This window comes from Rousettus aegyptiacus, unplaced genomic scaffold (assembly GCF_014176215.1).
Source record: "Rousettus aegyptiacus isolate mRouAeg1 unplaced genomic scaffold, mRouAeg1.p scaffold_m13_p_4, whole genome shotgun sequence".
NCBI classification, from domain to species: Eukaryota; Metazoa; Chordata; class Mammalia; order Chiroptera; family Pteropodidae; genus Rousettus; species Rousettus aegyptiacus.
This window is the reverse complement of record NW_023416307.1, coordinates 61,484,699-61,510,146: the sequence shown is the minus strand read 5'-3', so window position 1 is coordinate 61,510,146 and position 25,448 is coordinate 61,484,699. Positions and strand designations below refer to the sequence as shown.

General features: G+C 33.4%; 1 protein-coding gene across 1 annotated transcript in view; it reads right to left on the bottom strand.

Annotated features, from left to right (window-relative positions):
• The window catches only part of SLC9C1 (solute carrier family 9 member C1), a 90,483-nt gene that overhangs the window by 52,458 nt on the left and 12,577 nt on the right, over positions 1-25,448 (bottom strand). The window contains exons 6-9 of the mRNA XM_036219503.1: positions 18,661-18,826; positions 16,248-16,373; positions 12,221-12,382; positions 8,546-8,645 (exon numbers count right to left, since the gene is read on the bottom strand). Of these exons, the coding sequence (XP_036075396.1) occupies positions 8,546-8,645; positions 12,221-12,382; positions 16,248-16,373; positions 18,661-18,826 (554 nt within the window). The remainder of the gene's footprint in view (positions 1-8,545; positions 8,646-12,220; positions 12,383-16,247; positions 16,374-18,660; positions 18,827-25,448) is intronic.

Below are 25,448 nucleotides of genomic sequence, written 5' to 3'. Positions count from 1 at the left end.
AAAGAGTTTCTGAATCTTTTTAAAAGTCCTTTCTTTCATGTGGTGTTCATGAGCTTTGCTAATAAATCTAGATCATTTATGGTAGCTAAGAGTCACAACCTTGTCTGCGTGCAAGTTTCATTTGGGGAGAGTTTTTAAAAATCAGAAATCCTATGCTCTCACTCTCATAGATTTTGACTCTATAGATTTAGGCATCTATATTATTTTTATTACCTAATGTTGCACAGACACTAGCCTAGAGGAATGAAAAGACCTTATGACCTGGACATTTGAAAGATGTTAATTCGCCAAGAATAAAAGACTACACAGAGTGGCAAGGAAGCAGCTCCTATTTTGAGAATTTCTAACAGGATGATATATGAATAGAAACATGAAAGAAGTGAGACAGTTACTTCTGCCTGTATGTTGGGGAAGCATGCTGATACGCAGAGGAAGCATATTTCAAGAGCAGACACAAGCCAGAATAGGAACATGTTTGGCATGCTTGAGAAATAGCAAGGTGATCAGTGTGGCTAGAACAGGGTGGGGTGAGGATAAGAGTGGTAGAAATGAATCACAGAAGTAACAGAGGGACATATTATAGGACTTTGTTTGACACTAAAACAACTTTGACTTGTAGCTAAATGAGATGAGAGGCTACTAGATGATTTTAAAGAAAATAAATGATCTGGGTATGGAGGAAATAAGGCAGGTGAGGATCAGTAAAAGATCACAATGTCACAAGAACAAGTCTCAGTATCTTTGCAGAATTGTTAGAATTGGAGTCTCAGAGGATGGAAGCTGAAAATATGGGAGACGTTTCAGCTTCGCTCTTAGAGAATAGCATGGACCTGCTGTAGATTGTTGTAGGATGTAGTAGGTTTTATCATTATTATTTTACTATCTTGGAGAATAGAAGCTAGTAGATATCATATTTTAGATACTAAGATTCTTGAAACTGAGATTATGAAGTGGTTATTTATATGACCATATAGGTGTCCAGTGTGGTGGACATGCTCATAAGGGGAACTGAAAATGGAGGGAGTAGAAGGGTCAACTTTGTGGGTATTGATTAGCATCACTATGAATGGTGATAGAATAATATTGGAGAGAATCACAGCAAGAGGGAGCCAAAATCTTCACATTATGGAGAGTGTAACTCATGACTCTAGAAGGTGGCAGATGGCATGAGCTTTAAAATTGGGTTTTTCTGGGGAAGGAGGAGAAAGAATGATGTAGAAATGAGTGAGACACATAGTCTACCACAATTATAAGCTCAGTAGTACCAGGGTAAAAAAGACACCATGACTTTTAAGGAATGCAAGGGAAGTAATGTCTTCAGGGGAGATTCAGCTTTCAGTTACAACAAGAAGATGAAGGAACATTCGGATTCACTTCCTATAGATATAATTGAATGCTTGTGTAACATTTAAATTTTTTCCTGCAACTATGGCCAGGTTAATTCTATCCTAGATTGTCTTCCATTGTGCACATGGAATTTTAGTGAACTGACCCCTAATTCTATAAGATCTTATCATTTATTTAGTTTCGGACTTCTGAATTTATTCTCTTCTATGATGTTCTCTCAAACTCTAAAAATCATGTTCAAGGCTGCTGTTAATACACATGTTGTTGTATGATTTAGGCTAAATTTCTACCCTATGTATTCAAGCATTACAGAAACACTCTTCTTTTAGACTTACACAGATTCCACTCACCCCTGAGCTTGGTGCCCATTAGCAGGGAATAATTTGAACATTTCTGTTAAATTTAAGTGTTGCTTACACTTAGTTTGGCCAAACATTTATTCATTTATTTATTTATCTATCTATCTATAATTAAGTTTATTAGGTAACATTGATTAATACAGTCATATAATTTTCAGGTGTACATTATCATTTGATGTCTGTATATTCTATTGTGTGTTCACCATCCAAAGTCCAGTTTCTTCAACTATCATATATTCGATCCTCTTTACCCACTTCACTCTCCTGCTACCTCTCTTATGTTTGATCCCCTTTACACCGTCTAATTTCCCCCTCCTCCTCTACCCCACTAATAACCACTACTCTATAGTTCTCTGGTAACGACCAGCCTGTAGTCCATGTCCATGAGTCTCTGTTTCTTTGTCCTGCTCTTTTGTTGCTTTTAGGTTTATATCCCACATATAAGTGATATCATGTGATTTTCTACTTTTTCTGTCTTATTTCGCTTAGCATGATTATCTCAAGTTCCATCCATGTTGTCGCAAATGGCAGTGTTTCATCTCTTCTAATGGCGAGTAATATTCCATTGTATATATGTACTACAGCTTCTTTAGCCAATCATCTTTCATAGGGCACTTTGGTTGCTTCCATGTCCTGGCCACTGTGAATAATGCTGCTATGAACATCAAGGTGCAAATATCTTTTGGGATATGTGTTTTCAAGCCTTTACAGTAAATACTCAGGAGAGTGATTGCTGGATCATATAGTAGATCAATTTTTGTTTTTTTTGAGGAACCTCCATACTAATTTCCACAGTGGCTGTACCAATTTGCAGTCCCACCAGCAAGGTATGAGGGTTCCCTTTTCTCCACATCCTCTCCAACATTTCTTATTGCTTGTTCTGTTGATTATAGCCATTCTAACAGGTGTGAGATGGTATCTCATTGTGGTTTTGATTTGCATTTTTCTAATAGCTAGCGATGTTGAGCATTTTTTTTTTTTCATATATTTGTTTGCTATTTGTATGTCCTCTAGGGAGAAGTGTCTGTTCAGATCCTCTACCCATTTTTTGATTGGATAACTTGGTTTTTTGCTGTTATTGAATCATATGAGTTCTTTGTATATTTTGGATATTAGGCCCTTTTCGGAGGTGTTGCTTGTAAATATATTTTCCTATTCATATGGTTGTCTCTCTACCTTGTTGACGATATCTTTTGAACAGAAGCTTTTTAATTTGATGTAGTCCCATTCATTTATTTTTGCACTTACTTCACTTGCCTTTGAGGTCAAATTCATAAAATCTTCTTTAAGTCCAAGATCCTTGAGTTTAGCTCTTAAGTTTTCTTCTATGCATTTTATTGTTTCAGGTCTTATATTCAGGTCCTTAATCCATTTTGAGTTAATTTTGGTGTGTGGTGATAGACAACAGTCTGGTTTCATTCTTTTTTCAGGTGGCTTTCCAGTTTTCCCAGCACCATTTATTGAAGAAGCTTTTCTTTCTCCACTGTATATTGTTGGCTCTTTTGTAGAAAATTATTTTCTCATTTAAATATAGGTTTACTTCTGGACTCTCGATTCTATTCCACTGGTCCATGTGTCTGTTTTCCTGCCAATACCATACCATTTCGATTACTGTTGCTTTGTAGTATAATTTAAAGTTGGGCAGAGTGAAGTCTCCAGTCTTGTTCTTTTTACTCAGGATGGCTTTGGCAATCCAGGGTCTTTTATGCTTCTATACAAATCTGATGATTTCTTTTATTTCTTTAAAAAATGCCAATGGGATTTTGATGGGCATTGCATTAAATCTGTATAATGCTTTAAGAAATATGGTCATTTTAACTATGTTGATTCTTCCAGTCCAGGAATATGGAATATCTTTCAATTTCTTTGTTTCTTCTTTGATTTCTTTTAACAGAGTCTTATAGTTTTCATTATATAGGTCCTTTACATATTTCAGTAGATTTATTCTTAGGTATTTTATTCTTTTTGTTGCAATTGCAAAAGAAATTATTTTTTCCAATTCTTTTTCTGACACTTCATGATCTGAGTATAGGAACACTATGGATTTTTAAACATTGATTTTGTATCCAGATACTTTATTGTATTTGTTTATTGTTTTAGTAGTGTTCTTATGGAATCTTTAAAGTTTTTTATATAGAGAATCATGATATCTACAAATAGTTTGACTTCTTTGTTTCCTATTTGGATGCCTTTTATATCTTTCTCTTGTCTGATTGCACTTGCTAGGACCTCCAACGTTATATTGAATAACAGTGGTGATAAGGGACAGCCTTGCCTTGTTCCCAATCTTATAGGGAAGGTTTTTAGTTTTTCACAATTAAGTATAATGTTGGCTGAGGGCTTGCCACAAATGGCCTTTATTATGTTAAGGTTCTTTCCTTCTGTAAAGTGTTTTGATCATAAAAGGATCCCGAATCTTGTCAAAAACTTTCTCTGCATCTATTGATATGATCCTATGATTCTTATTTTTTAATTTATTTATGTGGTGTATCGCATTAATCAATTTCCAAATGTTGAACCATCTTTGTGTCCATGGGATGAAGCCAAATTGATCATAGTGTATAATCTTTTCAATATGTTGCTGTATTCGGTTCGCTAGTATCTTATTTAGGATTTTTCATTTGTGTCCATAAGAGATATTGGTCTGTAGTTTTCTTTTTTGTGTTATCCTTACAGGGTTTGGTTTCAGAGTAATACTGGCCTCATAAAATGAGAAGTATTGCCTCCTCTTCGATACTTTGGAAGAGTTTGAGGAGAATAGTATTAAATCTTCTTTGAATCTTAGATAAAATTCACTGGTGAAGTCATCTGGTCCTGGACTTTTACTTTTTGGTAGGTTTTTGATGATCGTTTCAATTTCCATACTGCTGATCAGTCTATTCAGATTTTCCAGTTCTTGATTCAGGCTGGGAAGGTTGTATTTTTCTAAATACTGGTTCGTTTCTTCTAGGTTATTAAATTTGGCTTTATGTATTTTTCATAGTATTCTTAAATGGTCTTTTGTATTTCTGCAGTATCAGTCATAATTTTCCCTCCTTCATCCCTGACTTTCTTTATTTGAGTTCTTTCTCTTTTTTCTTTAGTTAGTCTAGCCAAGGGGTTTGCCAATTTTATTAACCTTCTCAAAGAACCAACTCTTTGTTGCATTTATTTTTTCTATTGTTCTTTTGTTTTCAATTTCATTTATTTCTGCTCTAATTTTGATTATTTCTTTCCTTCTGCTGACTTTAGGCTTCATTTGTTCCTCTTTATCTAGATTTTTAACATGAAGCTTTAGGTTGTTTATTTGGGTTCGCTCTTGTTTTTCGAGATAGGCATGCAATGATATGAACTTTCCTCTTACGACCACTTTTGCCCTGTCCCAAAAATTTTGATATGTTGTAGTATCGTTATCACTTGTTTCTATGTATCTCTTGAGTGCTCTTTTTATTTATTCCCTGACCCAGTTATTCAGTAGCAAGAGTTGTTTAATCTTTATGTATTTGTGGTTCTTTCCACTTTCTTTTTACAGTTGATCTCTAGTTTCAAAGCATTATGATCAGAGAATACGGTTGGTATGATTTTAACCTTCTTATATTTGTTGAGGCTTCCTCTGTGCCCCAGAATGTGGTCAATCCTTGAAAATGTTCCATGTGCACTAGAGAAGAATGTATAAGCAGCTGTTTGGGGATGGAAGGCTCTGTAAATGTCAACTATGTCCAGTTAGATAAATGTATCATTTAAAGATGTCATTTCCTTATTGATTTTCTGTTTAGATGATCTGCCCATTTCCAACAGTGGGGTATTTAGATCTCCTACTACGATAGTGTTTTGGTCTGTTCCTCCCTTTATTTCTGTTAGTAATTGCTTTGTATATTTTGGGGCTCCCTGATTGGGAACATAGATATTAAAAAGTGTTATTTCTTCTTGGTTCATAATTCCCTTTATCATTATGAAGTGTCCCTCAGTATCTTTCTTTACCTTTTTTATTTTGAAGTCTATTTTGTCTGATATTAGTATTGTTACTCCCCCTTTTCTCCGAATGTCATTTGCTTGAAATATCATTTTCCACCCTTTCACTTTGAGTCTGTATTTGTCTTTGGAACTGAGATATATCTCCTGGAGGCAGCATATGGTTGGGTTTTCTTTTTGATCCAATCTGCAACTCTATGTCTTTTAACTGGTGAGTTCAGTCCATTTACATTTAGGGTGTTTATTGAAATAGCTCTTGCTTTCTTGTGGCTTGGTGTTTCCATTGCTTCCTTGTCCTTGTGATTCTGTTTTCTTTATTTTGGTTGGCTTTTGTGGGTTTTCCATCTGGTCCTTGTTTTATGTTATATACTTTGGTTCAAATCTTTGGCATGTGGTTGCCATTATAAATATGTAAATGATGGTTATATATATATATATATATATATATATATATATATATATATAGTTATCCCTTTTCTTTTGTGCATGCCTTATCTCCATTCCCCTTTGCGAATTTGGATCTTTGAATCCTCCCCTTTTCAGTCACTGTTGTTTCAGTTTGTCCCTATGTATGCTGAACATTCATTACTAGCTTGTTATAACAAATCTCTTCTTATTTTTAAGCTTATAATGCCCTGTTCCTAGTAAGGGTTGTATTCTATGTATTTTTGTTGTTGTTATTTTGTTTTAGGTGAGCCGACCCCTTTCGGGATTTCCTGTATTGTAGGCCTCATAGTAGAGAATTCCCTCAATTTTTGTATGCCTGGAAAGTCTTAATTTCTCCTTCATATCTAAAGGAGAGCTTAGCAGAATACATTATTCTAGGCAGGTAGTTCCTTCACTTAATAGTTTAAATATTTGGTTCCAACCTTTTTGGCTTGTAAGGTCTGTGCTTAGAAATCCAATGATAATCTAATGGATTTTCCTTTACATGTTACTTTTTTCTTCTTCCTGACTGCCCTGAGAATTCTGTCTTCATTGGTGATTTTCGATAACTTTAATACAATGTGTCTTGGTGAAGGCCTTTTTGGGTTGAGATAATTGAGTGTTCTGTTGACTTCTTGAATTCCAAGCTCCTGCTCATTCCTTAGATTTGGGAAATTCTCCTCATGTCTGAAAATGCTTTCTAATCTCTACTCCTTTTCCTCACCTTCGGTAATACCCTTTATTATGCTTCCTCTCCTGATGGTGTTAGCTAGTTCTTGTATTTCTCTTTCATTATTTTTCATTCTTTGGTTTCTCTCTTCTCCCTTCTGATTTCTAGATTTTTGTCTTTGATATCACTGATCCTTTCCTCCATTTGGTCGACTCTATTTCCCAGGCTTCCTATTTAGTTTTTCATCTCTTACAGTGTGTTCTTTATCTGCAGAAGGTACATTCAGTTCTTCTTGAGGGTTTCAATCTCCTTGCTCTGCTTATCTAGTTTTTTTTTTTTTTTAATTTGAAATTGTTGATATGATTTGTTTTGGATCTCACTGAGTTTTTTCCGAAGTATCATCCCGAAATCTCTGTCATTTAAGTCGTGTATTTCTAAGTCTGTAAGCTTATTTTCTGGAGATTTTTCTCTTTCTGCAATGTTTTGTTACCTTAGTTGTTCATGGTTTTTAATGGACTATTTCTCCACCCGGACATTAATGGAAGTGTATTCTGTTTTTTTTTTTTCCAGAAAGAAGATTAATTAAATAAAGGTCTCTCTTTAGCCTGCTGCAAAGAAGATGCTCTTTTGGTTTCCAGTAGGTGACATCTAAGCCTCTTGGATCCTTAGCAGTTTTGGTAGAGTTTGCTCAGATTCCCCTGAGGCTCCATGGTGATCTGGTCTCTCAGAGAGCATGGGAGGGAGGAGCCCTCTGGGTCTAGGATTGGAGGCTGTGGCTCAGCCTCGGTTTTTCAGTCGGGGCCAGTAAAAATCAGCAGTTGTTTCTCTGCGGTCCATCCCCACTTCTCTGCTTTCTTCCTCAATGACTGGACCCTCCGGTTAACTGCATACAAGCCCTAGTACTTCCAGGCAAGGTCATTCAGGGAAGTCACTGTGTCTTCACCCCTCCCCCTTCTTCTACAGGGAGCTCCCATGGCTGTGAGAGGCAGCTTCTTTATTACTCTCAGTCCACCACCGGACACCCGGGGTTCTGACCTGTGATAACTCTCATGTGCAGATCCCACTCTCAGTCATGATGGTTTGCAGTTTGGGTGGTTTTTGTTGAGTTTCAGATGTTCAGCTTATTGTTGTCTCAAGGGAAAAGATCTAGGGACATCTCTCACCCCACCATGTTTCTGCTGAATCTCCATACTTTCTTTTATAACACTGCTAATCCTCCTTAACTGCCCTAGCTTGATCATTAAATTTGCTTTGTATAGCATCTCTTCATTGTACTTAAAATATTTGTCTTTTATTCTCATAGCCGTGCCATGTTGAGCCATGTGGAAGTCTGTGGTAAAAGGAACTATTGATCTTATGTATATTTTAAATCTATATGTTCACCATGGATTTTTGCATTAATTTTAAAAAATGTTTCATTAAAATGTTATCTTTATTACTGAGATTTTGATATCTTCTTAAATTTTGTACTTGAAATGAGTGCTTCACTTCACTTACCTTAATCCTGGCCTCATCTAGTGGATTAAACTGGAATATACCAAGTAGATAATAAGTGCCTTGAGCGAATTCGTGGGAAAATAGAACCAACATGAACTCAAGGCAAAGTTATAACTTTTGCCTAAAATTAGAGGAGTAGAAGACACAGGCAATAGTGTTTTTAACAAAGGTTTTTTCTACTGGGTAGTTTTCAAGCCAGTATCTTATTTTGACCATGTAGATGTAGATGTAGTTACGATTACAATATTATAGGTTTTAATTGATGAAATGAAGTAAAGATATGCTAGCCACTCACTTGAGAAGTAGTGCTTCAACTCCTGGTTTAAAACTTGTAGAATTTAAAAAAAGCCCCATAATAGACAGTGTGAATATTCCAGACATTCCAAATAGCTCACCTGTTTTAAAAAGAAATAAATATAAAGTATCAATTTAACATTGATAGTGGAACAAATTTTACCACAGATGAAAATATCTGATATCTTGAAAATACATTGACTTTATGCAGAGGCTACTCCCATTTGATTTCAACTGGATACTATTATAAATTATTACCACCACCCATTATCATCCTTCCTCTTCAAGTTCACATGCAACTGTGTAGTAAAGTCTGTACTAGACATCCTTACACTGCTTTGACTTCAGACCATTGGCAACAATATGGAGCTCACAAAACTCTTCAATGGACCTAGTGAAGTTATAGGAACTTCCAAAGTTCTAATTTTTACAGACAGGGCTCTGGTCGAATAAAGAAGAAGTGAGCTGGTAAGTTCTTTATAGACTAGCCTGTTTCACATGCTTTCTTCTTGGGAGGCAGTAGTAGATACAAGTTTGACTTTGTGACAGGTCTAAGGGATTTGAGCCAGTTAAACCCAATATGAATCTACTTCCCCATTTTAGTTTTATTTTGGTGCATTTACTATAGGCAAATAAAAAGGTTAAAGAACTGTGACATATTCTTAAAAGTAGTTCTAATAGAGTTCCCCCTCCCCAAGCTTATGAAAGTAGAATATTATCATTGTGAAAAATTCAAATAATGTGATACAGTATAGAGATTATATATATGTATTTTAAAAAGAACACCAATAATTTTACTGCCATTACATCAGATATAATTTAAATAAATTTTTAATTGGAATTTCTATTAGGGAGAAGATTGTTTTCACCTAGCAGAAATAATTTGATTAACGAATTGAGAATAGAGAAGGAGGCAACTTTAAACAATAAAGGATGCTTACTGAGTTTCTATACTGGAGACAAGTGCTAAAAATTAATCAGGGAACATGAAAGAGTGGGAAAATAAAGTAGTTATCAGATCTCATGGAACCATGAACTATATAATGTAACTTTTCCTGTGAGCTTTCCTTGTCCCCATCTTCGGAAGGACCAGAAACTGGTATATTTAAGGGGAGGAAGCAGATATCATGAGGAAAGAAACTCTAGAAAATTTTAGAAATTATAAGGAGATCTTTGGGTTTTCATAGGCTATAGAATTGTGAATTTGATATATTTGGATAAAGATATTTGGGAGGAATGGAATATCCAATGAACACTCACAGTAGCAGCCATCCAACATTCATATACACAACTAAAGTCTCACATAAATAATCTACAATGGGCTTATACAGTAATACGATTCTGTAATGGGCTTGTTTTTCTTAACTTAATGTTTAGCAGATATTCTTCTAATTAATAAAAATAAAACTTTTGTTTTAATATTAAATAACTGGATATACAACTTTTGTCATATTGCTGTACTTATCACATTGTCATGTGATAAATACAGCATATTTCTTTGGTTTACTTTGTATTTATTACATCATTATATTTAATTATTGTAGTCTTATTAAATGCTTAATTCCTACTTAAATTGGAAAAGTTCTTCACTTTTTAAAAAATCATCTTGCTTATTCTGAGAAACTTTTATTGGTTTTTAAAATTTCAACACCCCCCCCCCCAAATTTTTTACCATTGTGTGATTCAGATTCTGATCCATTTTAATATGATGAAATTAATATTATTATTACATAATTGAGTCTTCCTTTTAGAGATGGAAAGTTACAAGTTTGATATTCTTTATTTTAGTTCTAGCCAGAAATGGCACCTAACAAAGAAACTAACAGTTTAGTCATTTTTGAGTCATGAAAGAGGAAACTGAAGATAGAGGTACTTTAAGATCAAGTTTGGGACTAGTCATTGTAACTTGTTAGGTAATGGTAAAATTTGGAAAATATCACAACTATCTTGAAGGTACTCACAATATAAACATTAAGCCTGAACAGAGTGATTTAATATCATAAACATTAGATTTATATTTACTTTGTATCTTATTTTCATGAATTTCTGTCCTAGAAGTTTTTAAAAATGTTTATTGAGATATTTTGACTAAAAATTTAAAATTATTTCCAACACTTAATATTGAGGTTATATTCACTTATTAAATAATATTAGAGGGAATTTATTTGCTGGAATATATTTTTGTAGGAATTTAGGTACACAAAGTAGTATATGATAAATGTATTTGTACTGATTGATCATTTCCTTACTATCTTATTCATTAACTTGATTCTGTAACATCACTAGATTATAATTGACTATAATAACTGAATTGTTAAAAAAAACTCAAGATCCAATGTCTGCCTTTCTTTCTTCAGGCCTAAAGATAATGAATCCTGTTACTCTAGCACTTCCAAAGAGAAGTTTGTTAGTTGTCTCAATTTGTTCAAATTTTATACTTCTCAATAAACTTTTGTAGTTTTCTGTTTAGGTCTAAACTTCTTGTTAAGTTTACTCCCTAACATTTTATAACTTTTTACAAATGTAAAGAGAATTAAAATGTTATTATATTTTTTAACCAGTTATGGCTGGCTTAGATGAACACGACTGATTTTTTTCTGTATATTAGCCCTATATTCAGCAACTAAAGAGCCTTGCTAGCTTAGTTTATTTTTGGGGGTTTTCTATATAATCTAAAATGATGTAACTAATATAATCATTTTATCTTTCAAAATATGTATAAATTTTTATTTTTTTCTAATTGTATTAGCTAGAGTTTTCAGAACTACTTTTAATTATAAATATGAGAATAGCCAACATTTTCTTATTCCTAAATGTGATGGAAAGACATAGTATAAATTGGTAACTGGGTATTATCACACATGCCAACTCCAAATCATTTGCAGAGCTGTCTGAAGAGCTAGGTTGAACATCATTCTGAGGCTGTATCAGGAAACAGTGATATGGCTAATTTTATATACCTGTCATACTTCTGTGAGAAGGGAGTGGTGATATGTGAATTAATAGTATTAATAGATTTTCTAATATTTAACCTTATTTGATCTTTTACTTCTATTTTTATTTCCTTTTTGATCTTAGAGCTACCAAGAAAAGTATATTTTATTTCAGGCAGTTAAAATGATTATTTTTCAAGAGGATCCTTTTGTAGTTGGTATTTAATTGCATTGTGGTTGAGCAATATTTGGAATTTTATTGAAATGTTCTTGTAGTCTATTTTATTTCTGTAAATGGTCTACAGGTATATGTAAAGGATACACATTCTGTTTTGGGAGGTAAACTTTTTTATATATCTTATTAATATGTCTTATTAACCATGCTTTTAAGGGCTTTTAAAAAATCTTTATATAGCCATAATAATTTTGTGTCCAATTGGCTATAAAATTACCTGGGAAAGGCGTGCTAAAATATTTCATTGTAATAATAATTTTGTCAGTTTTTTTTCTGTCTTTTATAAGGGTATATTTACTTTGCATATTTTCGCATATTGTTTTATGTTGTAGAAATACAAATCTTTTTATCTCTTTTCATAGATTATTTTAACGTAATAGTCCTTCCAGATCAGTTGAATTTTTTTTCTTTGCTAACTTGCCTGGTATGTTTATTTTTAATTTTTATTTTGATATCTTTATTTTGAATTTTTCCATCATTTAAAGGTAGACATAAACCCCTCACTTACAAATAAAAAAGATGAGGTACAGAACTGAAAAGCTGAGACTTATATGATTGACATCATCACCCAAAATAGTAGACATCCACAACTGAATCAGTTTTGAACTTAAAATTCCAATCAAGAAACTTGCTAGATAATATGACCATATTTCATTCATGATTTCATGGGCTGCAAGAAAGGAGAGTAAATAGAAATAGTTAATAGAACTTAGTCTTAATTTTAAGTGATGTTCTGGATCAACGTTTTGTTATTATCTTTAAAAATAGGGCATTCATTGCCTTTAGGGTAGTTGTAGAGTATATTCTTATCCCCAAATTGAAAGAATTTCTTTTCAAATGCTGAAAGCCACACTTACATTTGTAAAATTCAGTCAGTTTAGTTTAAGAGCTTTTTTTCAGTCCTCATTAAAAAATATATATTTATTCCATGCCAAACATTATAATAATTTTGAAGAAACAATAATGAACAAGAAGTAGAAAGTCTCTAAACTCATGGCACTTATATTCTAGATCTAATGTGACACACACAGGAAATACAGAAAAAGAAATGTCTGTGGGTCCCAACTGAACGAATCTCCTGTATTGCCTTGATCTGCCTAATCAACTGGTTTCTTAATTTTGGGCCTTTCATTATTTCCCATTTTTCCCCCGATAAATAATGTTGCCATGTATATTTTTTTACATAAACTTTTGTAATTCTCTGATTACTTTCTTAGACCCCAGAAGTGGAATGATCCACTAAAGGATAGTTTCTTCTTTATTGATATTGTTATATTTTGCTAGGTGTCTTTCTACAGTCATTATGATCCCCCTCCTAGGAAAACAGGAAGTCTAAGACCTTGGTAATCTCGTTCACCAGAGTCAGGCATGCCAGTGGGAAGTCCTTCCTACCTTTACAGGGTGAGCAACAGAGGGGCTGTTTGATCACAGATGGGGATGGGTCCTGGGGTCAGAGAAGCCTAAAGGGTCAACTCCAACAGAATAGATGGAGAGCAAGAACAGAACCAAAACAAAGAAGAGCCAGCAGAAAACAGCAACTGGCAACCACGACAAAAAGTAGACTAAATTTGGAGGCAAATCCTAAAATTGTGCCCTGAGCTAACCAAATGAAGAAGAAAAAATTATTTTATGAATTTTTGTCTATAAACATCCACTGGTGGGGAAGGCACTATTAAAAGTACCAACACAAATTAGGTTTCTTCTTACCTAGTCTCATTCCCATGCCTGAAAAGGAGCCGTGGCTTCTACATTTGCCAAGTACAAAGATTTAACATCTGCAGAGATAGTGTGAACATTGGCAGAGAGTTTCATAAATACTCCTCTAGGCCACATCTATTCTAGACATGAAGTTAGCCACAGTGATAATCTGGGGAGGTCAGCACCTCCTGTAACTGAAACAATGGAGGCCAACTCCTGTTTCAGAAGAATGCATGGAACTGGAGTTAGAAGACCCGGTTTGAAAGTTGTTTTCTTCTTTAAGAAAATAGCTTTTCATCAGTAAAATGTTTGCCAATTGAATTTATTAGGCCAAGAAAAGCCTCAAAACAAATCCATTATTTCTTACAATGTTCTTAAAACTTTTAATGCTCAAATTGGAAAAGGTAATAACTGTTCTTAGTTCTTCTCTCTTATAAAACATGAGCTAATTTTAAAGATACAGCAATTGTTTAAATAATAACATAAACTATAAAAATAATTCCTATGAAAATTGTTGATTCATAATTGGGTCAATTGGTATCAATTAAATATAAATAAAATGTCAGTAAGGTTTATCAAGTTTCTTTATTTCTTAAAGGAAAATTTTCTTTTAAAGCTATTAAAAATTAGAAGAAGAAAAAATAGGTTCACTATTGTCCTCCTACAGCAAAGCTTTTATTATTGCAACTGTTACTATTATTGTTTTAATAGGATGATTGCTTATAATTTTTTCTCCCCTTAAACCCAAACAAGCACAAAATTATGTTCCATTAATTATTATAAAAATTATGAGGCAAGGTCTGTGAAAGCAAGGACTATTATGTTCATGGCTGAATCACCATGGCCTAGAATAGAAACTAACATATAATACAAACCAATAAATAACTGTTGGATTAATGAATTTATGAACTTCCACATCAATCCCTTTCTTTATCTCCACTTTTTTTTCTCTTTTTTTCCCAGTGAATATCAAGAAAGTTCTCTTGATTAGACTGTAGATGTCATCTCTGATAAGGTTCCCTGAAATTCTGTAGTCAATATTTACTATCTTAAATGGGGTCTGATAGAATACTAGACCAGGTTTAGAGGCTGAACGTGAATCTTTTTGACTAGTATGTAAGACTGTACTTTGCATTTTTCAGTTTCCCCTAATGGTGGTCTTTGGGTTTTTAAAATGCTTCTGAATATAGATATCTCTTTATTGATCATCTTAGGCATCTTCAGGAAGGACTCACCTGTAGGAAGTTTTATGGCAAAAGCCCCTGGTTACTATTTTGTGTCACCTCCTTTTGTACTCTAGATTTTGGAGGAGGTTGTATATGTGTGGCAGTTTGGCTTTCCCACACACTTGGCACATATGAAGTATTTGACGAAATGTACATTCCTGTGCTAAATTGAGGTTCTAGGTTCACCACAGATGTCCCAAGCTGCCATGGCCTGGGTAAACAGAGCAAGGCTAAAGGCAAATACTTCTTAAGTCCAAGTAGGGTAATTGTCCACCATCTGAACCAGCTCCCTTGAGAAAGATATGAGAGGAAACGATAGTCCCCTGAATGAGTCTTCTTGGAAAAGAGGGTTTTTAATTCTGAGTTTTAGGCATTGATTATAAATATGTAAGGCACGATGGGTCAGAATAGAGGTAAACAGGGTTCCTGGCTTCCCAACAATGAAGCATAGTCCAGGGACATGGAAAATAATGATGGCTAAAACTCCTTGAGTGGTTAGTTATGTAATTTGGGTTTTGCTTAATTGATGGGGACAGGGGGTAGTAGAAGAATCCCACTTCAACATAAGAGATTATTAGGCATTAGATGTACTAGATACACAGACCCCTTGATATACTAGAACATGGTCTGGAAACACTTCTTAAACACTCTTTTTTTTTTTCAGGGAGTTGGGAGGTGGAATGAGATAATGCTGCAGAAAGCTTTAGAACTCAGAAGACATCCAGTGGATGAAACAATATACATACATCGGCAATTTTCTCCAGAAAACTGTAATCACTGCTTTTCCAAAAATTGTACAAATGGCAATGCAGTAAAAAAGGTAAATAACTTCTTGATGTTATTACAAAAATATTTGACTTTGTAGACACCCTTTGAAGTAGTGTGGACCCCTCTCTCTTAACCCAGAGACTACATTCTGAGAAGGTATGTGTTTTAATCAGGGGAGGCACATAAGATGCTGCTGGGGGTACTGGTAACACTATACTTTTGTTTTGAGTGATGATTACACATTCGTAGACTTTATGTCATTCATTATAGTGTACACATATTGTTTATTTTATATACACACATATGATAAAGGAAAAAAAATACTTATGGTAAATGAGTCCATGGGCACCTTGCAATCTTTCTGCTTACTGCTCTCAGGCCCTGTATGTAGCTCACACTTCCTCCCTGAGTTGATAGCTTTCTGTGTTGCCTATGGAGACATAGTACAAGGGAAAGGCAAGGAAAGATGCCTCCTCTCATCACTGGTGGATGCATTACTTGTCTTATTATGATTTCATCTTCAACTCATACACTACATCTCTCATTCCTGTTGGTAAGCATTCTGATTCAGCCTAGGCCTGTGGAATGCTGCTTTTATAAGCATCCTCATTAAAAGTCCCAACCCAGCCTCACAGCAAAACCACAACGATAATTAAATTAGGGATGGTTTTGGTAAATACATGTAGTGCTTTTTGTAGTGCTTCGTTAAAGGTAAATCTCTGTACTAATACTCATGCTTGTACAAGCATAACTTATGGTAAGATATTATAAACTCCATGTCAGCTCTCAGAAAATATAAGATTTTGATTTTAAGAAATTAAGAAGAAAAAAATAGGCCCTTACCTAAGGTTTGGTTCATGTGTTTCATGTTGGCATTAACCCCCACAATACTAGTAAACACAGTAAAAGTTATTATAGAGGTAATCAGACTTTCTCCACAAATTAAATTGACGAGGACTTTAGAAAGACCTATGAAAGGGAAAATATTTTTTTAAGGTGGGAAAACCTTTATTAATATTAAACAATAAAATTTTATTGACAAACAGAATATTCTTATCTATGAATTTATATTACATACTTTGCTTACATACTTAAATAAACTTTGATCATTTTTTGAAAAAAAAAACTCCCTTTAAGGAAACTTAAGAATATGTCAAAGGAGCTGTGCTTGATTACAGTTTATGTAATTGAGGTAATCAACTAGAACTCTGTTTCAAAGCACAAAATAAAAACATAAAATTATTTTTCAATTCAGTTATTTGGCCTATATAAATATACACATCATGTATTTAAGGCAAGATTAAAAATGATATTGAAGGACAAAGTAAATTCATAAACCAAGACTTTATAACACTCTACCTAAATGAAGAATTAAGGCAATTGTCCAGATAATTTCACTATATAGAAATTGTTTGATTTTCTCATACATTCTTTTTAATGGTTTTAGAAATGGAGCTCCATGAACAAAGAGCACCCTGCTATTATCTACTTCTATCTTAATTTTCTTCTATTTATGATAATATTCTAAGTTAACATATTCATCAATTATCATTTTTCTCAGTTACTGAATGTTCCCATAGTGGCAAAACTATAATTTTGAGCATCTATAATGATTTTCTAAATTGCCATAGGAAGGAAATGTTATTACATGGTAAAAGCCCTTCTTGTGAACCGTTCATTTTATAGCTGTGATCAAAACCTAACACAGTAAGTATGCCATTGAAAAAAAAGCCAAGGCAGTCTGTTCTTGTGAAAACTCAATTGCCTTAATGATCCAATTCTTCATCTGTCCCTCCATCTCTGCCCTTTACAGTAAGACTTCACAGTTGCTTTCACCAAAGAGATCCATTCTTGTTTTGTTATGAAACTTGATGCAAGCAGAATCTTGAGAAAGATTTCTGGTTCCTCTCTCTCAAACCCTTGCCACCATTATGCCAGCATTCCCTGGCTACCCTACTGGATGCATGTGAGAAATATACGGAAGAAAGGTGGATTCTTCTAACTGAGGCTATCCTAGATTAGCCTCCAGCTGATCCTTCAGCTAACTGTAGATTCATTAGTGAGCCTACCCAAGATCAGCAGAGCAAAGCCCATATCATCAGAACTTCCAGACTCATGAAAAATAATAAATAATTATTGTTTTAAGCCACTGTGCTTTGGAGTTGTTCCTTACTCAGAAAAACCTTACTGATACTGTCGTATAATTATTCCATTTTAGAACATGGAACTATAACAAAATGTAAATATTTGGAAATAAATAATAGACATGGTGGCATGAGAGGAATCAACAGACCATAAAGAGCTCAAGATAATGTGAATATACACATGTATTTTACTCACTGATTTGGGCATACGTTTTCTTTTTTTCTCTTTTTTCCTTGAGGATAAAATTTAAAAATATAAAAATTTGCTTTGAAAACTCAGGCAAAAATGTTTCCAAGAGGCACTGAGAGAGTCCTGCAGAAGTGAGGTTAAATGATAGATGCTGATACTTCTTTCTTCTAAACTCTTACCTCACAATCTTAATCTCCCTGTTTTGAAGATTTGGCTTTCCTTTATTCATAGATACACTTAATGTGTCTCTCCTACTCTATTCCTACTTGCTTCAGACAGCTTCTTCTCTTTTAACTGGCCATAAAATAAAAAGTGTATGTTTGCATGCACACATGGATGTATGTGCCATATTAAAATTCTATTTCAAAACAAATGTTCTAGTTCTCATCATTAAAAAGTGACTGGAGGAAAACAAATCAGGTTATTTATTTATTTATTTATTTATTTATTTATTTATTTAATGAGACTCTTGAATTTTCAATGGATTATGTTGACTTGGTATTTTACTTTTAAATACATATTTTTTTCTCACAAAATAGTGCACACTGAAAAAACTGTGTGATTAGTGATTTTATTGTTTTGTACTTTTCAGGCTTTTAGTTCAAATGGTGACAATGACTCCAATGGCAATTTTAAAAAAATAAATGACATTATTCTAATGACAGTCTTTTCAAAAGAAAAGAGGTGTTGGGCAATAGAAATGTCACCACAGTGTATATACAGTATTGTAAAGCTCTCAGATCTGTTAGTTCAAGGTAGAAGAATGTATCAAGTCTCCTGTTATATTTCACAATTGGATTTAAGACTTTAAAAAATATCTGCTCAGTAAGTAAGCTATAGTGAACAAAAGATCTTAAAACTAAACAAGTTAAATACAGAATATGATGTTTTAAATATAGGAAAAGAAAAAATATATACCTACCAAGGTCTCTTATAGCAGTTGCAGTCAGCATGGGATCTGAACTCAAAAGGATAGTCGAAAATAATAACTGTGACACGGTACTCAAATATAATTTATTCACAGATGCAAGATACCAAAAAATTAAGGTAAAATTTATTACAAAGCCAGGAATTGTAATTAAAAGTATCTGCAAAAAATTTTTACAAATAGGAAAATTAGATACCCTTTATTTCTTTTTCAAAAGCATATAATCAAGGTTTTTGGAGATGTACAATCACACTCAGTTCAAGGAAAATTTAAGTTTTCTTATTTAATAGCTATGTGCATATAACTCTGGGAATGAAAGGCAAATATTGCAATGAGATTCTTAGGACCTAAGAAATACTATAATTTAAAAGGAACTTTTAATTTTCTTGATAAGGTCATTAGCAAACTATACACACACACACACACACACACACAAATGTATATATATATATTTAACTATAAAATCTGAGACCTAATTTATTAACATAGGTAAAGCAACAAAAAATAAAAAGAGAAAGAAAATAAGATAATAAAAATAATGTCAAGAAATGGCAGAGGACTATAAAAAAAGATAGGAAATTAAATTCTGTTATTTTAGGACCAAAACTCTACCTACTTTCTGCCTTCCCACCATTGTCTCCTACTTTTATTCTATCTGTGGTGGCTACTTAGAAAGATTTTACCCCCACATATACTTGGGGAAATGTGGTAATTGTGCCTGAAGTTACCTGTAAGAATGCAGGACTATACCCCCATGTTCGCTGCAGTATTCTTTAGAATAGCCAAGACATGGAAACAACCTTAAGCATCCATTGATGGATGCATGGATAAAGATAATGTGATATATGTATACACATATATACATGCTATGGAATATTAGTCTTAAAATGAAAAAGAAAATGTTGCCATTTGTGACAATGTGGATGGACTTTGAGGGCATTATGCTAAGTAAAATAAGTCAGGCAGAGAAAATCAAGTATTGTAGATCTTAGGTATGTGTGAAATCTCAAAACTCTGAATTCATAGATACAAAAAACAGATTTGTGGTTGCCAGAGGAGGGAGGTATGGAGTGGGGAAAATTGGTGAAGGGGTTAAAAGGTACAAACCTCTGGTTATTAAATAAATACATCCTGGGATTTGATGTACAGCTTGGTGACTATAGTTAACACTACCATGTTATATATTTGAAAATTGCTAAGAGACCAGGTCTTAAAAGTCTCATCACAAAAAAAAAAAAAAAAAAAAAAAAAAAAAAAAAAAAAAAAAATCGTAACTATGTGAAGTGGTGGATATTAATTAGATTTATTCTGATGGTCATTTTAGAATATATACAAATGTAAAATCATTATGTTGTACACATGAAACTAATATAATGGCACAGTTAATTATCTCAGTTAAAATAATAAAATAAAAAGAATAATTGTAAGGGGTTTCATGATGATGTTGAAAAATGTTTTTACAGCCAATATTACATAAAAACAGTAATATAAAAAAAATGAGTTTTGTAAGTAAACTTTATTACACATCCTTAGTACTTCTTTAGAATTTTAATAATTAAAATAAAAAACACCATTACTTTTAGGGCCTTCCATAGAGATTACTAAACTGCCCTCCAAAAAGTTTCACCAACAAATACAGCCATCATCAATGTAACAATCATTCCTATTTAAATCAATTCTCCAGAGGCAAACCCCTCTCCATGGGGTCAGCCACCACACAGCAGATCGTGGCCAATCCTCACAGCCAGTAAGCCTGAAGGTCAATCCTACTCACTGATGTGCCAACAGCAGTCAAGACTCAACTACAATTGAGGGCACACACAACACACAAGAGGCACTCCAGGAGCCTCTGGCTCAGATGACTAGGGAGACTTTGCCATGTGGCCCACAGGACACCTACTACAAATAGCCGCCCTGCCAAGACTGGGAGATGTAGCAGATCTACCTAATACATAGAAACAAACACAAAGAGACAGCAAAAATGAGGAAACAAAACAAACAAAAAAAACTAACAAACAAAATATTCCAAATGAAAAAAATAGAAAACTTAAGAAAATGAAATAAATGAAGTGGAGGCAAGCAATCTACCAGATACAGAGTTCAAAACACTGGTTATAAAAATGCTCAAGGAACTTAGAACTTCAAAAAAGAGATAGTAAGCATAAAACAGGACATAGAAACCATAAAAAAGAGCATTAGAAATGAAGAATACACTAGAAGGAATCAACAGCAAATTAGATGAAGCAGAGGATTGAATCAGAGATTTGGAAGAACAGGTAGCAGAAAAATCCCAATCGGAATAAGAAAAAGAAAAGTTATCTGAAGAAATAATTATGAAAAACTCCTAACCTGGCAAAGGAAATAGGCATACAAATCTAGGAAGCACAAGAGTCATAAACAAGAGAAATCCAAAGAGATCCACACCAAGACACATCATAATTCAAATGCCAAAGGTTAAAGACAAAGAGAATCCTAAAAGCAGCAAGAGAAATGCAGTTAGTAACCTACAAGGGAACTCCCTTAAGACTGTCAGCTGATTTCTCAACAGAAACTTTGCAGGCCAGAAGGAATTGGCAAGCTATAGTCGAAGTGATGAAAAGCAAGGACTTATAACCAAGACTACTCTACCCAGCAAGGCTTTCATTTAAAATTGAAGAAGTAAAGAGCTTCCAAGATAAGAAAAAGCTAAAGGAATTCAATACTACCAAACCTGTATTATAAGAAATGTTATTCTTTTTTAAGAAGAAAAAAGATCGAAAATATAAATAATAAAATGGCAATAACTACATATATATCAATAATTGCTTTAAATGTAAATGGATTAAATGATCCAATCAAAAGACATAGGGTAGCTGAATGAATTAGAAAACAAGACCTATACATATGCTGTCTACAAGAGACCCACTTCAGATCAAAAGACACACACAGACTGAAAGAAAAAGGATAGAAAAAGATATTTCATGCAAATGTAAATGAAAAAAAAAAAGCTGGGGCAGCAATGTTTATATCAGAAAAACAGACTTTAAAACAAAGACTATAATAAAAGATGAATAATGATAAAAAGATTGATCCAACATAGAAGCATCTAAATACAGAAAGATATACTAACTGATATAAAGGTAGAGATTAACAGTAATGCAGTAGGAGAGTTGAACACCCCATTGACATCAATGGATAAATCTTCCAGAAAGTAAATCAAAAAGGAAATAGCAGCCTTAAGGGACACATTAGACCAGATGGATTTACTTAATATTTTTAGAACCTTTCACTCCAAAGCAGCAGAATACATATTTTTTCAAGTACATATAGAACATTTTCATGATAGACCACAAAGACCATAAAACAAGTCTCAGTAAATTTAAGAAGACTGAAATCATATCAAGCATCTTCTCTGACCACAACGGTATGAAAATAGAATTCAACTTCAAGAAAAATAATGGAAAATATACAAATAGATGGAGGCTGAATAACATGCTACTAAACGATAAATGGGTTAATAATGAGATCAAAGAAGAAATGAAAAGATACCTAGAGACAAGTGAAAATGAAAATACAATGACTCAAATCTATGGGACACAATAAAAGCAGTCCTAAGAGAGAAATTCATGGCAATACAGTCATACCTCAAGAAATAAGAAAAATCTCAAATAAAGAATATAACCTTACACTGAGAAGAACTAGTAGAAAAACAGCAAATGAATCTCAAAGATAGTAGAAGGAAGGCAATAATTAACCAGAATGGAAATAAATAAAATAGTGTCTAAAAAAACAATACGAAAGATCAATGAAACCAAGAGCTGGTTCTTTGAAAAGAAACAAAACTGATAAACCTTTAACTAGACTCATAAAGAAAAAAAGAACAGGACTCAAATAAATAAAATTATAAAAAAAGAGAGGTGACAAATAACACCACAGAAGTATAAAGGATTATAGGAAAATACTATGAGCAATTATATGCCAACGAATTGGACAATCTGGAAGAAATGGATACATTCCTAGAAACATACCATCTTCCAAGAATGAAACAAGAGAAAACAGAAAATTTGAACAGACCCATTTCTACTAATGAAATCAAATCGACAATCAAAAAACTCCCAAATAACAAAAATCTTGGCTTCACAGGTTAATTTTACCAAACATTCAAAGAAGAATTAACACCTATTCTTCTCAAACTATTCCAAAAATTTCAAGATGAGGGAAGACTCCCTAACTCCTTTTATGAGGCCACCATTACATTGATTCCAAAACCAGACAAAGACATTACAAAAAAAGTAAACTATAGGCCAATATCTCTTATGAACATTGATGCCAAAATCCTCAATAAAATATTAACAAACCAAATTCACCAATACGGTAAAAATATCATATACCATGATCAAGTTGGATTTATTCCTTGGATGCCAGGTTGATTCAATATCTGCAAATTAATTAATGTGATGCACCACATTAAGAAATTGAAAGATAAAAACCATATGATCATATCAATAGATACAGAAAAAACATTTGACAAAATTCAACATCTATTTATGATAAAAACTCTCAGCAAAGTGGGAATAGAGGAAACATATCTCAACATAATGGCCACATATGACAAACCTACAGCTAACTTTATACTCAATGGAGAAAAGTTAAAAGTACTTTCCTTAAGATCAGGAACAAAACAGGATGCCCACTTTCACTGCCCCTCTTCAACATTGTATTGGAAGTCTTAGCCACAGCACTAAGACAAGAAAGAGAAATAAAAGGTATCCGAATTGGAAAGGCAGAAGTAAAACTCTCACTATTTGCCAATGACATGATACTATATAGAGAGAACTCTAAAGATTCCACCAAAAAACTGTTGGAACAGATCAATGAATTCAGTAAAGTATCGGGTTACAAAATAAATATTCAGAAGTCAGTAGCATTTTTATACACTAATGATGAACTTTCAGAAAGAGAAATTAAGAAAACAATCCCATTTACAATTGCATCGAAAACTATAAAATACCTGGGAATCAGATTAACCAAGGAGGTAAAATACTTGTTCTCAGAAAATTATGTCATTTAAAAAAAAATTGAAGAAGGTACAAATAAATGGAAGCATATACCGTGTTCATGGATAGGAAGAATCAACATCATTAACATGGCCATACTACCCAAAGCAATCTATAGAATCAATGCAATTCCTATCAAAATACCAATGGCCTTTTTCAGAGAGCTAGAGAAAATAATCCTAAAATTTACATGGAACTATAAAAGACCCCAAATAGCCATGGCAATCTTGAGAAAGGAGAACTAAGTTGTAGGTATTACACTACCTGATATCAAACTATCCTACAAGTCTACAGTAATTGAAACAACATGGTATGGCATAAAAACAGATACATTGATAAATGGAACAGAATGGAGTGCCCAGAAATAAATCTATGCCTATATATTTACTTCATATATGACAAAGGAAGCAAGAATATACAATGGGGTAAAGACAGTTTCTTCAATAAATGGTGCTGGAAAAATTGCACAGACATGTGCAATAAAAGAAACTGGACCACTTTCTTACACCCTATACAACAATAGACTCAAAATGGATTAAAGACTTAAATGTAAGATCTGAAACCATAAAGCGTCTACAAGAAAACATAGGTTGTAATCTCTCTGATATTGCTTCTAGCAATTTCTTTTTAGACAAGGAAAACAAAAGAAAAAAATAAACAAATGAGAATACATCAAACTAAAAAAATTTTGCACAGCAAAGGAAACTATCAACAAAAAGAAAAGACAACTGACTGAATGGGAGAAGATATTTGCTTATGATACATCTAATAAGAGGTTAATATCCAAAATATATAAAGAATTCATACAACTCAATAACAAAAAACAAATGATCCAATTAAAAAATGGGCAGAAGACCTGAACAGATATTTCTCCAAAGAGAAAATATAGATAGCCAACAGACATATGAAAAGATGCTCGAGGTCACTAATCATCAGAGAACTGCAAATTAAAACCACAATGAGATATCGCTGAGACCTGTCAGAATGGCTATCACCAATAAATCAAAGAATGACAAGTATTGGAGAGGATGTGGACAAAAAAAAAACCATAATACACTGTTGCTGGGACTGCAGATTGGTAAAGCTGCTATAGAAAACTCTGGAGCTTTCTCAAAAAATTAAAAATGGATCTACCCTTTGACTCAGTAATTGCACTTCCAGGTATTTATCCAAAGAAAACCAAAATAATAATTCGTAAAGATCTATGCACTTCTGTGTTCATGGCAGCACAATTTACAATGGTCAAGATATGGAAGCAGCCTAAATGCCCATCAGCAGATTATTGGATAAAGAAGTTATGGTTCATATATACAATGAAATATTACTCAGCCATTAAAAAAATGAAATCCTACCATTTGCAATGACATGGATGGACCTAGAGATTATTATACTGAGTGAAATAAGTCAGAGAAAGATAAATATCATATGATTTCACTTATATGAGGAATCTAAGGAACAAAAAGAACAAACTAATAAAAAACAGCCTCACATATATAGAGGACAATCTGGTGATGACCAGAGGGTTGGGGGTTGGAGGGCTGGGAGAAAACGGTGAAAGATTAAAGAAATACAAATTAGTAAATGATAGAAGGTCACGGGGATGGGGAGCATGGCATAGGAAATACAGTCAGCATTAATGTCATGGCTAGGTATAGAGCCAGAGGAGAGAAAGAGCACTCAGGGAAATCATTTCATTAACTATATAAATATCTAACCAATGTACTATATACTTGGAACTAATAAAAA